At 36.5% G+C, this 14,309-nt stretch overlaps 1 protein-coding gene across 1 annotated transcript in view; it reads right to left on the bottom strand.

Annotated features, from left to right (window-relative positions):
• The window catches only part of IQCM (IQ motif containing M), a 306,849-nt gene that overhangs the window by 189,603 nt on the left and 102,937 nt on the right, over positions 1-14,309 (bottom strand). The window contains exon 4 of the mRNA XM_045997420.1: positions 4,773-4,917. Coding sequence (XP_045853376.1) covers positions 4,773-4,917 — 145 coding nt within the window. The remainder of the gene's footprint in view (positions 1-4,772; positions 4,918-14,309) is intronic.

Below are 14,309 nucleotides of genomic sequence, written 5' to 3'. Positions count from 1 at the left end.
AAAGTTGTTCATAGTATTCCTTTATTTTCCTTTTAGTGTCCAAAGTATGCATGGAAATATCCTCTTTTTCTGATATTAATAATGTGTGTGCTTGTTCTTTTCTTCTTAGGCAGGTTTTTTTGTTGTTGTTGTTTTCTCCCATCACTTTAGGTTTAGGTTTTTTTGTCTTGTTTTGTTTTGTTTATTTTCAGCATAACAGTGTTCATTGTTTTTGCACCACACCCAGTGCTCCATGCAGTACGTGCCCTCCCTATTACCCACCACCTGCTTCAGGTTTAGGTTTTATGTTTTTTGTTGTTTTTTCTTCCTCTCCCACCAGTTTAAATATTTTACTCCCTTCTTGCTTGTATGGTTTCTAATCAATTGCATGTAATTTTTATCTTTCTTCCACTATAGGCTAGGTGCTTTTTATATCTGGCTTCTTTCAGGATTTTTTTATCTTTGATTTGCTGTAGTTTGAAGATGATAATGCCTATACCAAAATAACTGTAATTTTTGGAATTTATTCTGCTTGGTGTTCTCTGAGATTCTTGAATCTGTGGCTTGGTGTCCAAGAATAATTTGGGGAAATTCTCAGTCATTATTTTTAAACATCTGTTCTGTTATTTTCTCTCTTTCTTCTCCTTCTGGTTTTCCCATTATCCTTATGTTACTCTTTTTGTAATTGTCCTATAGCTCCTGGATATTTTGTTCAGGTTTTCTTCTTTTTTTTTTTTTTCAGTCTTTGCTCTCTTGCTTTTTCAGTTTTCAAGGATTCTACTGATTTATCCTCTAGCTCAGGAAGTCCTTCCTCAGCCATGTCTAATCTACTAATAAGACCATCAAAGGCATTCCTCATCTCTATTACAGTGTTATCTCTAGCATTGGGGGGGGGTTCTTTCTTGGGATTTCCATCTCTCTGCTTATGTCACCCACTTGTTTTTGCATGCTGTCTACTTTATCCATTAGAGCCTGTAGTGTGTTAATCATAGTTGTTTTAAATCTCTGATCTGATAATTCCAACATCCCTGCCATTTGTGGTTCTGATGCCTTGTCTATTCAAACTGTGCTTTTTTGTTTTTTTGTACAGCTTTAAATTTTTCTTGATAGCCAGACGTAATATATCAAGTAAAAGGAACTGTTGCAAATAGACCCTTAGTAATGTGGTAGTAAGGCGTCAGAGGAAGTGTTCGACAGACCTATGATTAGGTTGCAGTCTCTTAATGACTTTGTGTCTTTGGACTGTAAATTATACAAGTGTTTCTCGGTTTTTTTTCCCTCCCCCATAGGTGGGACAGGATGGCCAAAGTGGACTGAAATGAGGTGTTTCTCTTCATTATGTCAGTTAAGTTCAGAAAATAACCCAGCAGGCTAGGCTCCGGTTAACTAATTTCCCCTGAATGTAGACCTTCTTAAGAAAAGTGTGATCTAGCAAATTTCAAAATAGTAAATAGACATTTACTGTGGGAATCTGGTCAAGCTCCTAGAGGTAATTATAATGATACTGTCGTGGTCTTATGACTGAGTCCTTCTGAAGTTTTTAACTCTCAGAATTGTTCACATTGAGCTTCCAGCTATTTGCCAATGATGGTTCAATTTTCCTACCTGGCACTGGTTCTTACATCAAATTCTTTATTTTTTTAATTTTAATTACAGTATAATTAACATACAATGTTACAGTTGTTTCAGATGTACAATATAGTGATTCAACAATTCTCTACATTACTCAGTGCTCATCATGACAAGTGTACTCTTGATCCTCTTCACCTATTTCACCCACCCCCCCACCACTTTCCCTCTGGTAACCACCAGACTCTAAGGAGTCTGGTCTTGGTTTTTCTTTTTTCTTTATTCACTTGTTTTATTAAATTCCACATATGAGTAAAATCACATGGTATTTGTCTTTCTCTGACTTATTTCACTTGGCATTTACTCTAGATCCAACCATGTTGTTACAAATGGCAAGATGTAATTCCTCTTTTATTGCTGAGTAATATTCCATAGTGTATATATACCACTTCTTCTTTATCCATTCATTTATCAGTGGTTACTTGTACTCGCATTGCTTCTATAATTTGACTATTGTACATAATGCTACAATAAATATATGGATGCATATATCATTTTGAATTAGTGTTTTTGTATTCTTTAGGTAAATACACAGTAGTGTGATTTACTGGATTGTAGGGTATTTCTATTTTTAGGTTTCTGAGGAACCTCCATGCTATTTTCCACAGTGGCTGCACCAGTTTGCATTCTCACCAATAGTGCACGAGCGTTCCTTTTTCTCCACATCCTTGCCAACACTTGTTTCCTCCCACATTCATTTCTACTCATGAGTCTCTGCTCTGGGAAACTGCAACTCACTGTATGTCAGTCTCTTTAATCTTGGTGGCAGTGTTTTGACTTGTGTCTTCTCTTCTCTTATAGACCCAAGAATAGAGTAAATTTTTTAGTCTATTCAGCTTTTTCCCTTGTTGTTAAGATGGAGTGGAGATGTATAAGCTCCTTCCATGTAGAACCAAAACAAGAAGTCCTCATTTATTATTTTTTTAATCAAGACACTGGTTATAATGTCCATCCTAATCCTAAGCAATGTAAATTCATTAAATATAATAGGAATGAGGCTCTCTGAAAGCTAAGATATATATTAGGGAAGCGTTCTGTGGACAAAATATCAACACTAACAAGTAACACATAATAGATATCTATTTAGTCTACTTGGTGTCCATTAGCTATTCTTATGTTAGCAATATGTAGTTTTCCTTTGGGGAGCTACTCCTCCCCCAATGGATAGAGCTTCTGTGCAACTCTCAAGCAAAGTTCTCTGCCCTCCCATGGAAGAGTATTGGACTCCTGATTCAAATTAAACCAATAAGGTACTCTCTCCTAGGAATCTGAACTTAAAGCATAGAAACAAAAGTCTTAAAAGTGACAACAGCTTATCTATCTCCCAAAGTCAAAAAGAAATTTTTCCTTACATTTTGCTCTCTAAATCTCTGAAGTAGCTCTGCTTTTTGTGCGTTTTTGTTTTGTTTTAAGATTTTATTTATTTATTTGAGAGAGAGAGAGCATGAACAAGGGGAAGGGGCAGAGGGAAAATGAGAAGCAGACTCCCCGCTGAACAGAGAGACTCACTTGCGGCTCAATCCCAGGACCCTGGGATCATGACCTGGGCAGAAGAGAGCCACTTATCCAACTGAGCCACACAGGAGCCCTGAAAATAGCTCTGTGTTGAGTTCTGTATGAAATCTGATTCTTAAGTTACATTTCCTGTATTTTTCTTTTAAATTTCCTTTTTGCTTTTGTTAACTAGACTGGATTTTCTGTTGCTTATAAACACAGGATCCTAATAAATTAAATGAAACATACGTCACTTTAAAATGCAAATAGCCCTAGTTCCATCCACGTCGTCGCAAATGGCAAGATTTCATTTCTTTTGATGGCTGCATAGTATTCCATTGTGTATATATACCACATCTTCTTTATCCATTCATCTGTTGATGGAGCGGGCTATGGACATTGGGGAGGGGAGGCGAACCATAAGAGACTATGGACTCTGAAAAACAACCTGAGGGTTTTGAAGGATCAGGGGTGGGAGGTTGGGGGAACAGGTGGTGGGTAATGGGGAGGGCACGTTTTGCATGGAGCACTGGGTGTTGTGCAAAAAGAATGAATACTGTTACGCTGAAAAAATAAATAAAATGGAAAAAAAAAATGCAAATAGCCTCCAGATATTGTATGGAAGTATTGACTCACCATATTATAGACCTGAAACTAATACTACACTGCATGTTAACTAAGTGGAATTTAAATAAAACTTTTTTTTAATTTATTTTTATTTGTTTATTTACAGCATAACAGTGTTCATTGTTTTGGCATCACACCCAGTGCTCCATGCAGTACGTGCCCTCCCTATTTCTCACCACCTGGTTCCTCAACCTCCCACCCCCTCCCCCCCCCCCGCCACCCCTTCATAACCCTCTGGTTGTTTTTCAGAGTCCATAGTCTCTCATGGTTCATCTCCCCTTCCAGTTTCCCTCAACTCCCTCTCTCTCCATCTCCCCATGTCCTCCATGTTATTTGTTATGCTCCACAAATAAGTGAGACCATATGACACTTGACTCTCTCTGCTTGACTTATTTCGCTCAGCATAATTTCTTCCAGTCCCGTCCATGTTGCTACAAAAGTTGGGTATTCGTCCTTTCTGATGGAGGCATAATACTCCATTGTGTATATGGACCACATCTTCCCTATCCATTCATCTGTTGAAGGGCATCTTGGTTCTTTCCACAGTTTGGCGACCGTAGCCATTGCTGCAATAAACATTGGGGTACAAATGGCCCTTCTTTTCACTACATCTGTATCTTTGGGGTAAATACCCAGCAGTGCAATTGCAGGGTCATAGGGAAGCTCTATTCTTAATTTCTTCAGGAATCTCCACACTGTTCTCCAAAGTGGCTGCACTAACTTGCATTCCCCCCAACAGTGTAAGAGGGTTCCCCTTTCTCCACATCCTCTCCAACACGTTGTTTCCTGTCTTGCTAATTTTGGCCATTCTAACTGGTGTTAGGTGGTATCTCAATGTTGTTTTAATTTGAATCTCCCTGATGGCTAGTGATGATGAACATTTAAAAATATTTTTAAAAAGTAAAATGCAGATAGATTTCAGGATTATAAAATAGATTTAACTTTGGTGTCTATGGATAATTACATGTAAATTATATATAAAATTCCAATGATTAAATGAATTCCAAATTTAAAATCAAACCAGGAATGACTGTATCACTTACACTTTTTTCTGTCCATCCATTCCTCTAGCTCTGCAAAGTTTATAATTTGTCTTGTCCTCCAAAGACCAAGTCGATATTTAACACGATGGATCTGTCTATGATACATCTTTATAACTGCTCTCAAATTTGGTCCATGAGACAAAGCCTATAAAACAGCAGTATAGACAGTAAAGCCCCATATTTACATATTTCTTCTATATATATTTAATCTGATTTTGCCCTTTTCATTTCATCTGTTTCACCCAGTTTTTTAAATTTTGGATGTATTTATTAATGTTTATTGTGTAGGTTGCCTAAAACACATGCACTGTAAAATAAGATAATCTTGAAGTTCAGAGAGCCTCAATATGAAAAACTTTATCATCAGATGCCCATAGTTCCATAGCATAGAATTTTCAAAGATGGCTACCTTCATGGAAGCTTCCTAGCTGGGCATCCTGATTTCTGTAATATGTAACCCACTTGGCCAGGAAAAAAAAAAAAGTTTTATTAAGGCATTATTCTGAAATGGTGATTCTTGCCTAGGCTGTTCACTAGGGGTGCTCAAATCCTTATTTATTTTCTTTCTTTTGAAAATTTTATGTTACTATCTTTTACTTAAATTTTCCTGGACTTTTCAGGTTTTTCATGTTGATTTCTAAAACTCTTTAATCCTTTTCAGCAAATGTACAAACTTTGCTTTATCAGTTTGCCTTTTAACTGTGATTATATATTTATATAAATACATTTTCCACATTCTATTGCAATAGGCTTTAAAGATTAAACCGTGAAAAATAATCTATTTCAGGTTTTTTTCTTTTCTAAATAAACAGTTCTATTTTATTTATCAATTCAATTATTTTTACATTTTACATTTACTAGTTCATTAATTTCTCTACTTATCTTTATGAATTCCTTTTTAAAGAATTATCTTCCTATTCTTGACTTTTTGAATTGAAGACTTAATTCATCTATTTTCATTTTTTAAGAATGTATTTAAGTCCATGAATTTTTCTCTAATAATTACAAAAATAATATTAGAATACAAAAGACTTATAAATTAGTAATTATAATTTTTAATCCATGTTGACTTAAAGGGTAAATGTTTCATACTTACCACACATCAATGTTTAAAAATTTTTCTAGTATGCACTTTTACTTTGCCTTATGGTTGATATGGTCATGTCTTGTTTCAAAAAAGTAATGAATGGATTGCTTGTTTGGAGAATTTCACTACCTTATGACACTTAGTTGGGCTTAATTTCTTAGATAGCTTAGATAGCTAGAGTCCTCTCTTTTCATATTTATTTGCCACTTATGTTTCTTCTACAGTAAAGTACTAGTTCATGTCTTCTACCTATTTCCTTGTGATTCTTACTAGTTTATAAGAGATTTTTACATGTTGAGGTTTTGTTTTTAACACTGGGGCAGTATCAAATGTTATCCACAGTTCAACTTTCTGACTTTTAAAAAATGATGTTTAGACATATAAGTAGATAACTTGCCCATATATATGAACTGAAGTCTTACCTTGTCTAAACACTTGCATATGACATTATCAAAAAGGGTCCTTATAAAAAAATCTTATTAAAACAGATCAGGAAATTAAGAGTTATTTATGGTTTGTCTCCCTCCCAATCCCATCTTGTTTCATTTATTCTTCTCCTATCCCCCTAACCCCCCATGTTGCTTCTCCACGTCCTCATATCAGGGAGATCATAGGATAAGGTTTTTAAATTTAAAACTAGGTTTTTAAACCTAGTTTAGTCTTTTAAACCTAAACTAAAACCCAATGAAATAAGGATTGAATATTCTGAATTGTTATCTTACACACACATACATAAACACACTTACAAGCATACAAGCCACACATAATGTTAAATGTGATTTTTGTATTCACTTCCCCACACACTAAAGAATTAGTGAAGCCCTTAGCCACACAGTGTGTAAAGAAAATGTCTCTCTCCTAGGTTGGGTCCTACTCTCTTCAGACCTCTTTTCTGTGTCAGCTGCCACTCACTTTGATCTTGGTCAGAATGATTATAACATACCTGAAGCACATGCTTAATTTTTCTATCTCTAATTGCGTAGTATAAAGACTGTGAGTACACAGTCTTGGTCAATGGTATCACTGAATCTTGTCTTCCACTCATGCATCTCTGCAAAATTTAAGTAACAACTTCTAGTTGCCACACAATTGGTGCTCCTTTATATCAATACAGCTCAGACTCTCCTAATCATCTCTCGGATGTGACCACATACCAATTGGCTCTACAGTGTCAGAAGGGAGTTTTAATCTAATTTTGGCTTTTGGCAGGACACTCCAATGCCTATGTTGAGCCTGGTCTAAGACAAGACTCCACTATTTTGCAATGATCATTGAATACTACTGTTACCAGAATGGTCTAATGTTTTAAAGTGTCTAGAATTAGGCAGACTTAGGTTTGATACTGAAAATTCAGCTATGCCACTGGATGGATCTGTAACTTTAGACAAGTTTTGTTAACTCTCTATGCCTTACTTTTCATAGCTAGTAAAGATAATTATATAACTTAGAGGAATGGTACCACTTCAAATCTTCATCACCAACCCCCCTGGGTTCTCAAAGTGGCATCAAAATTCACCTATGTTTTTCTAGGCATCTCTCTTTTTGTCATTTTCTGTAGAAACTCAACATCCTCAAACATTCCAATTTTAGTATATGTGCTGCCAAAGCAAGCACTCAACCTCCTCAAACATTCAAACTCACCTTCTAAATGCTCACTCTCAGCAAATGACCTTGTCCCCCACTTCACCAAGGAAAAAACATTAGATTATTGTTATCTCAACTTCCTATCATCAATCTAAACACTCAGCAACATCCTTTGGTCCTAGAACAGAGAAGTATGTCTCTTTTACCTAAGGCTAATTCTATCAGGTGTCTTATAAACACAACCCCCTCCAATATTCTTAGCCTTCTAATATGGATTATCCTCACCTCTCTTATATCATCAAACTTCCCCTCTTATTGGCTTTTGCAAAAAACATTTAAATGTACTTAATTATTTTCCATTGTATACTATTTTTCATTATACCTCATAGTGTCTCTTAGATGTTTTCACTTTCTTGCTTTCCACATGACTCCAATGAAATTTGTAAAGTTCATCCATGAACTAACTGTTTTAAAGACAGAAAATTCTGTCTAGATCTTTATTCCTAGCAGTATTGGAAATTAGTGACTCCACCTTCTTTCTTAATACAATATTCCCCTGGCTTCAGTCAGTATCACTAATAATGATCTCAAATATACAGACGGGGGCAGAGTACAGGAAGCTATCCTTGGTCAGGGAGCTGAGTCAAAATATTTAGAAAAAATTTTTCAAATTTCACATCCTCTCATCCAAATAAGCTATTATACATCCTCCATCATGTTGAAAATTACTTATTTTAATTTATACACTTTATGTAATTTAGCTAATTAATGGGAGCCTATTATGTAACAGGGTATTCTATACTTTGTGAACAGATTAATGAACACAGAAGGCAAAATTCTTGTTTCAGGGAGTTACATTGTAATGGAAGAAACAGTAATCCAATAAACAAATATCTATGTGCTGGTTGTCAGTAAGTGCTTTGAAGTCTTTTAAATAGAATAGGGAGTGACCAGACTGGATGTTACCTCTTTATAAGGCAGCATGGAGCAGATTTTTGTTAACTAACAATGAGCACAGACCTGAACGAAGGGAGCCATGCAGTCACCTAGGTAAAGAACTTCCTCAGAAATAACATGAGAATCACTGCTAAATGGGGTTACTTTAATGAGTGGGACGGTTTTACTGTCTTCCTCAAGTGTGTTAAGGTGGAAAAGAATTCAAAAACTACTGAAGAAGTCTAAATGTTTCCTTATGGCCCAATCTTCCTTCTGAGTTTTGGACCCATACATTCAACTGCCTCCCAGACATCTCAAAGATTTCCCACAGGTAATTCAAAGCCAGTTTTGGAAACTGGATTCTATTTCTTTTTCTTTCTTTCCCTCTCCTACCTTCTCTTCTTCTTAAATTCTGTATTTCACAACCATTCACCAGGATGCCCAAGACAAGAAACACAAAAATTGAGGAAATGTTCTTGACACCTCTCTCTCCCTTATCTTCAAATCCATTCAAACCCAGTGTCCTGTCTCTGTTCCATCTCTCCAGCCCTAACTCAAGTCTCTATTATCACACACCAAATTACTGATAAAGCTTATTTGTTGTCCACCTTCTACTTCTTCATCCTTGTCCCCCAATTCACTGCCCAGAGTCAGTAATCCTTCTAAAAGGCAAATCAATTAATGTCACTGATTGGCTTTAAAATCATCCATTCCCATATACTAAATAAAAGCATAAACTCATTAGCATGGTTTTTAAGAACATGCTTAATCAGGACACCTGGGTGACTCAATCGGTTAAGCATCTGCCTTCAGCTCAGGGTCTTGGGATCTAGCCCCAATGGGGCTCCCTACTCAGGAGAGGGTCTGCTTCTCCCTCCTCTTCTGCAGCTCCCCCTGCTTGCACACTCTTGCTCTCTCTTTTCTGTCAAAAAAAAAAAAAAAGCCTTAAAAAACAACAACATGCTTAATTTGACTGCTATCTCAGCTTCCTCCCAAGCAGCTCTTGACCCCTCAATGTTCTAGTTCACCTATGGTCATTGATTGTCTTTTACTGTTCCTACAACTCTCTCAGCCTATCAGTCTTCCTGACAAAATATAACTACCACTCATTTTCTGAATCTCAATGTATTGGCACTATCCAACCCCCTCACCAAACACAATCTTTTGAATTAAATGGTCTTCCTAAGTTCTCTAATAGTACCTAAGACTTCTTTTAATTATCTGCATGTCTCTCTAGACTATATGCTCTATGAGATCACAAACCAGACAAGAAACTGGATCCAATACATAGTAACTGTTATTTAAAAAAAAAAAAAAAAAAACTTTTCAATGTCACCTTTGCCATGGGGACCAAGACTGGGCTCCAGGATTTTCTTATTGTTTTTTTGTGTGCGTGTGTTTTGAGATAATGGGAGGAAATCCATACTTTATCAATAAATTTTCAAAGGGTTCTATGACCTCCAGAAGGTTAAAGACCACTGGCTTATGCATAGTCTATTGCTATGGTAACCTTAATACTCAGATTTTTCAGAACTATTCCAAGTTTATTTGTTCAACAAATATTTATTCAAATATTTATTCAAAGACGATTGATTTTCAACACTTTCTTGTTGCAACCATGAGCTCTTCAAATGCCCTAGAATTTCAGTATTTGGGGCAAACAGCAAATGAATATATTAATTTAAGACTGAAATTCTTAAAATTTTAAATTATAAATATTCAGAGAAAAATACTGAAATTATGTAAAAGCTCAGAGGAATCACAATGAGAAAAAATACTATTTTTATACCTTAACTGTTTTTTTAAATATCATTATTACTTATTCCCAAATACATGCAAACAAACAACACAGAGTTTTCAAAAGGAAAAGGACTTCGAATGGTGGAAATAAATAACACTGATAGTCAAATGTAATGACATCTGTGGTACCCTTATGACTGATATGATAGTTTAGTGGTGCTTCATTATTTCTAAATAAACCCAAACTGGAGTATTTCACAGGAAATTATGGAAATTGTATGGTCTCTTGAGGTAATTCAAAGAGACTTTCTAGTAGACACTGTCCACAACTACCAGCTCTGAAGTGGCAGCCAAACAATATGACCATGGAAGTTTTCTAGCAGAGGGATTGCCATGGTGCTCACAATTACCCAGTGATTTGCTGTGCAGCTGCTAGAGCAGAAAGTCTATCAAGAATTCCCCAAAAAACAACCCTGCACACAGGCAGAGTCCTGGAACCTGACAATGTATGCATTACAAGCCTCCGGCTGTTCAATGGTAGACAAAACAATATTAACCATACAAACAAAGCAGCCAATCAACATAAAAAGCACCATACCAGTGATAGAATAAAGAAGCAAAGCAGCGATCATAACAAATTTTATAACCAAATCAAAGTCAACAATCTAGTTTATATTGGCCCCAACTCTTTGAACATGCTTCCCATTCTTTACATTGAAAATTCTACCTCTACATAGAAATTCAACATTTCCTTGTCAGTATCTCCTTTTCACCATGATTTTGGGCCCATTCTTGGTCTCTACGTTTACTAAGCTTGTTTTTCTCCCAGAGGTGATGGATGACTCTCCAGTTCTCTTCAATAGCAGAAAATGATATAATTAAATTAAATCATAATATAAATGCACACAATCATACATATATCATATACATGTGATACATTATATAATATATATTCTGTATTATATACTTAAATACATACATCCACATTATTTCTCTTTATATATAAAAGAGAATCATTAGAGTACCCTGATAAATTTCTATAACTATATTTTGTTGAATTAATTCATCCATTCAGTAGATATTTGTTGAATACTTACCATGTACCAAGCACTATTCTAGCCTTTTGAACACAGTAGCAAACAAAACAGAAACCATGTAAACATAAAGAAATAACTAAGTAAAAAAGAAAAAAGCAGAAAAAAGTGCAAATAGTTAAAATAATAGGACTGTATATTGTGTGTCAAAAAGCAATGTGGTGCTAAAAATTTGAAGATAACAAGTATGTACTCCCAAATAGGTCATTTATTGGTATTGCTTATGACAGACATGTAAAAGAAGATCATAATATAGATAACATGAGCATAATAATGACCAAAAGAATAGAGAAATCATTTCGGCTTGATGGGCCAGGGACAATGTCTTAGCACATACAATTTTAAAACGATCCTGAAAGATGAGTTGGAGTTTATCCAAAGATTAGGGAGGAAGAGTATTCCAGCTTAAGAGAATAACATTAAAACATAAGACATAATAGGAAAAAATAAAGAATTTGGGCTTTGTTAGAGTACAGGGCATTAGTGCGAAAGTATCATGGGATGAAGATGGACAGTGGGCAAGTGCCAGATCAGGGAGGTCATGTGTACTATGTTAGAGAATTCATACTTTCTCCTATAAGCAATATAGGGCCATTAAAAGAGTATAAGAAATGGAATAAGGCAATCAGAGTGAAATTTTCTTAATTGCATATAAAAGGTTAGGGGGTAGGCAGCAAGGAGGATAATTAGGACACAAGTGTAATTCTCCATATGAAGGTTGATAAATAGGACCTCTGGCAAGATACAAAGAGAGGAAGAGCAACACAGAAATGTTATGGTGACGATCAACTGAATAAGGAAGTGAGGAATTTTAAAAAGTCTCAGAAAACTCCAGGTGTAATTTGGACAATGAGTGGTGGAATAATTCATCAATATAGGTCGTGAGGAGGGGTCGTCCAAGATGTTGGCACAGGAAGATCCTGATCTCAGCTCTTCCTACAAATGCACCAAACCTATAGCTACATGTGGACAATTTCCTCTGAAAAAGAAAACTAGCAGAACTGCTCCTCACAACAAAGGATAAAAAGACCATATAGAGATGTGTAGGAAAACCAACAGGGCTTATATTCAAAGGAGACAAAGGCTGTAGGGAACTGAGGTTCTCCTTTTAAAAGGCTCGGCTATAGTCTCACTAATCCCAGGACCCAACACAAAAGTAAGTTTGAAAAGCACCTGGACTACATGTGAAGGGAATTCATTTGCTAGTCTTAAGACAAGGGGCAGGGGACAGCTGGGATGCTTTTCAGAGATGGACACACTGGCAAATGCCATTTTTGCACTCTCCCCAACCTGGCTAGCACAGGCAGGTATGGGCAGATTCAGTGCTAACCTGTTGCCTTGCTGAGGCCGGCAGGGGTGAACAGTGGTGCCACTGGCTGGGGCCCATGTGTGTGAGCAGTCATAACAGTCTCCCAGTCCCTGCTAAAGCCTGTAACCTGGTTGGAGCCAGCAAGTGCAAGTGATCATGACATTCTCCCACTCTCTTGCGAAAGCTAGCAGGCACACACAAACAAAACATTCTCCTACTACATATCTAAGGACACAGGCATAAGCAAACAAAGAATTTTCCCACAGCCTTGCTGAAGTCAGTGAGTGTGCCCTGTCCCCTACACTCTTCATGTGCCTTGCTAAAGTCAGAGGGTGTGCACAATCCACACAGATGATGCCTGTTGGTTGCCTGGCCCTAGAGGGTTCACGTTCTTGGGCTGCACAGTCCTTCCATTGGAAAGAGCTCTTGGCAAACTACCTCCCACAGAACCACAGTCAGCAGATTGAAATACACCCCCAGTTTTCCTGTAAAAATGGGACTCTGTGACTTACTCATCACAGAGCTTCAGTCTAAAGGATAGGCTTCAGGTTTGCAACACATCTAGAGTCTACAGAAGCACTCTCAGGGAATGTAAACTGGGCGACATCAGCATTGCATACTTCTCTGGCCTCACTATTCCTCATCAATAATTCCCAGAAAAGAAGATTATATATTTATTCACCTGGAGCCCCAAATTTTGCAACTATCACTCAGAAATATCCTCTAGATTTTCTGATCTGGAGGTCAGTAGGATTTACAGTTGTAGCCCTACAGGACTGTATAATTGAATATTTTTTAAGCTACTGCCTGAGGATCTGGCTTCTAGTCAGCCTGAAACCTGGTACTAAATGAGATCCCTTTCCTTGGGACACTGGCAGGACTTGGCACACCTCAGTAATAGGGACCTATCAAAAATTAATCAGGCTGCTTACACAATCACAAAGGTTCAAGAAATAACTAAGAGCTAAAGCAAGGTTGAATGAGAAGTTTTATCACCTACACAAGGCTAAAGGTAATTGTTTCACTTAATACACAGAAACAAACAGAGAGTCAAGTAAAATGAGGAAACAGATGAATATGTTCCAAATAAAAGCACAAAATAAAACCTCAGAAAAAAACCTAAATGAAACAGAGTTAAGGCATGGTCCCTCTATACCCATTTTATTGAGAGTTTTTATCATAAGTGAATGTTGAATTTCATCAAATTCTTCTTCTACATCTACTGAAATAATCATGTGACTTTTACCTTCATTTCTTAATGTAGTGCTTCATGTTGATTGATTTATGGATGTTGAAACATTCTTGCATCCCTGGAATAAAGTTCACTTGGTCATGGTATATGAACATCTTAATGTACTATTGAATTCAGTTTCCTAATATTTTGTTGAGGATTATGGTATCTGTGTTCATCAGGGACACTGATCTGTGATTCTTTTCTTTTTTTTTCCTTCTCTTCTCTCTTTTTTTTTTCTTTTTTTCTTTCTTTCTTTCTTTCTTTTGGTGATGTCCTTCTATGACTTTGGTATCAGTATCAGGGTAGTACTGGCCTTATAAAATGAGTTTGGAAGTGTTCACTCTTTCAATTTTTGGAAGCATCTGAGAAACACTATTACTGTATATTTAATACCTATACTTCTCAGACTCTTACCAAAAAATGGAAAGAATGAACACTTCCAAACTCATTTTATGAGGCCAGTACTACCCTGATACCAAAATCAGAGAAGGAGAAAGAAGGAAGGAAGGAAGGAAGGAAGGAAAGAAGGAGGAAGGAAGGGGGAAAGGGGAAG

The sequence above is a fragment of the Meles meles genome, chromosome 2 (assembly GCF_922984935.1).
Source record: "Meles meles chromosome 2, mMelMel3.1 paternal haplotype, whole genome shotgun sequence".
NCBI lineage: Eukaryota > Metazoa > Chordata > Mammalia > Carnivora > Mustelidae > Meles > Meles meles.
The sequence above is the reverse complement of the archived record's forward strand: the minus strand, read 5'-3'. Positions and strand labels throughout refer to the sequence as shown.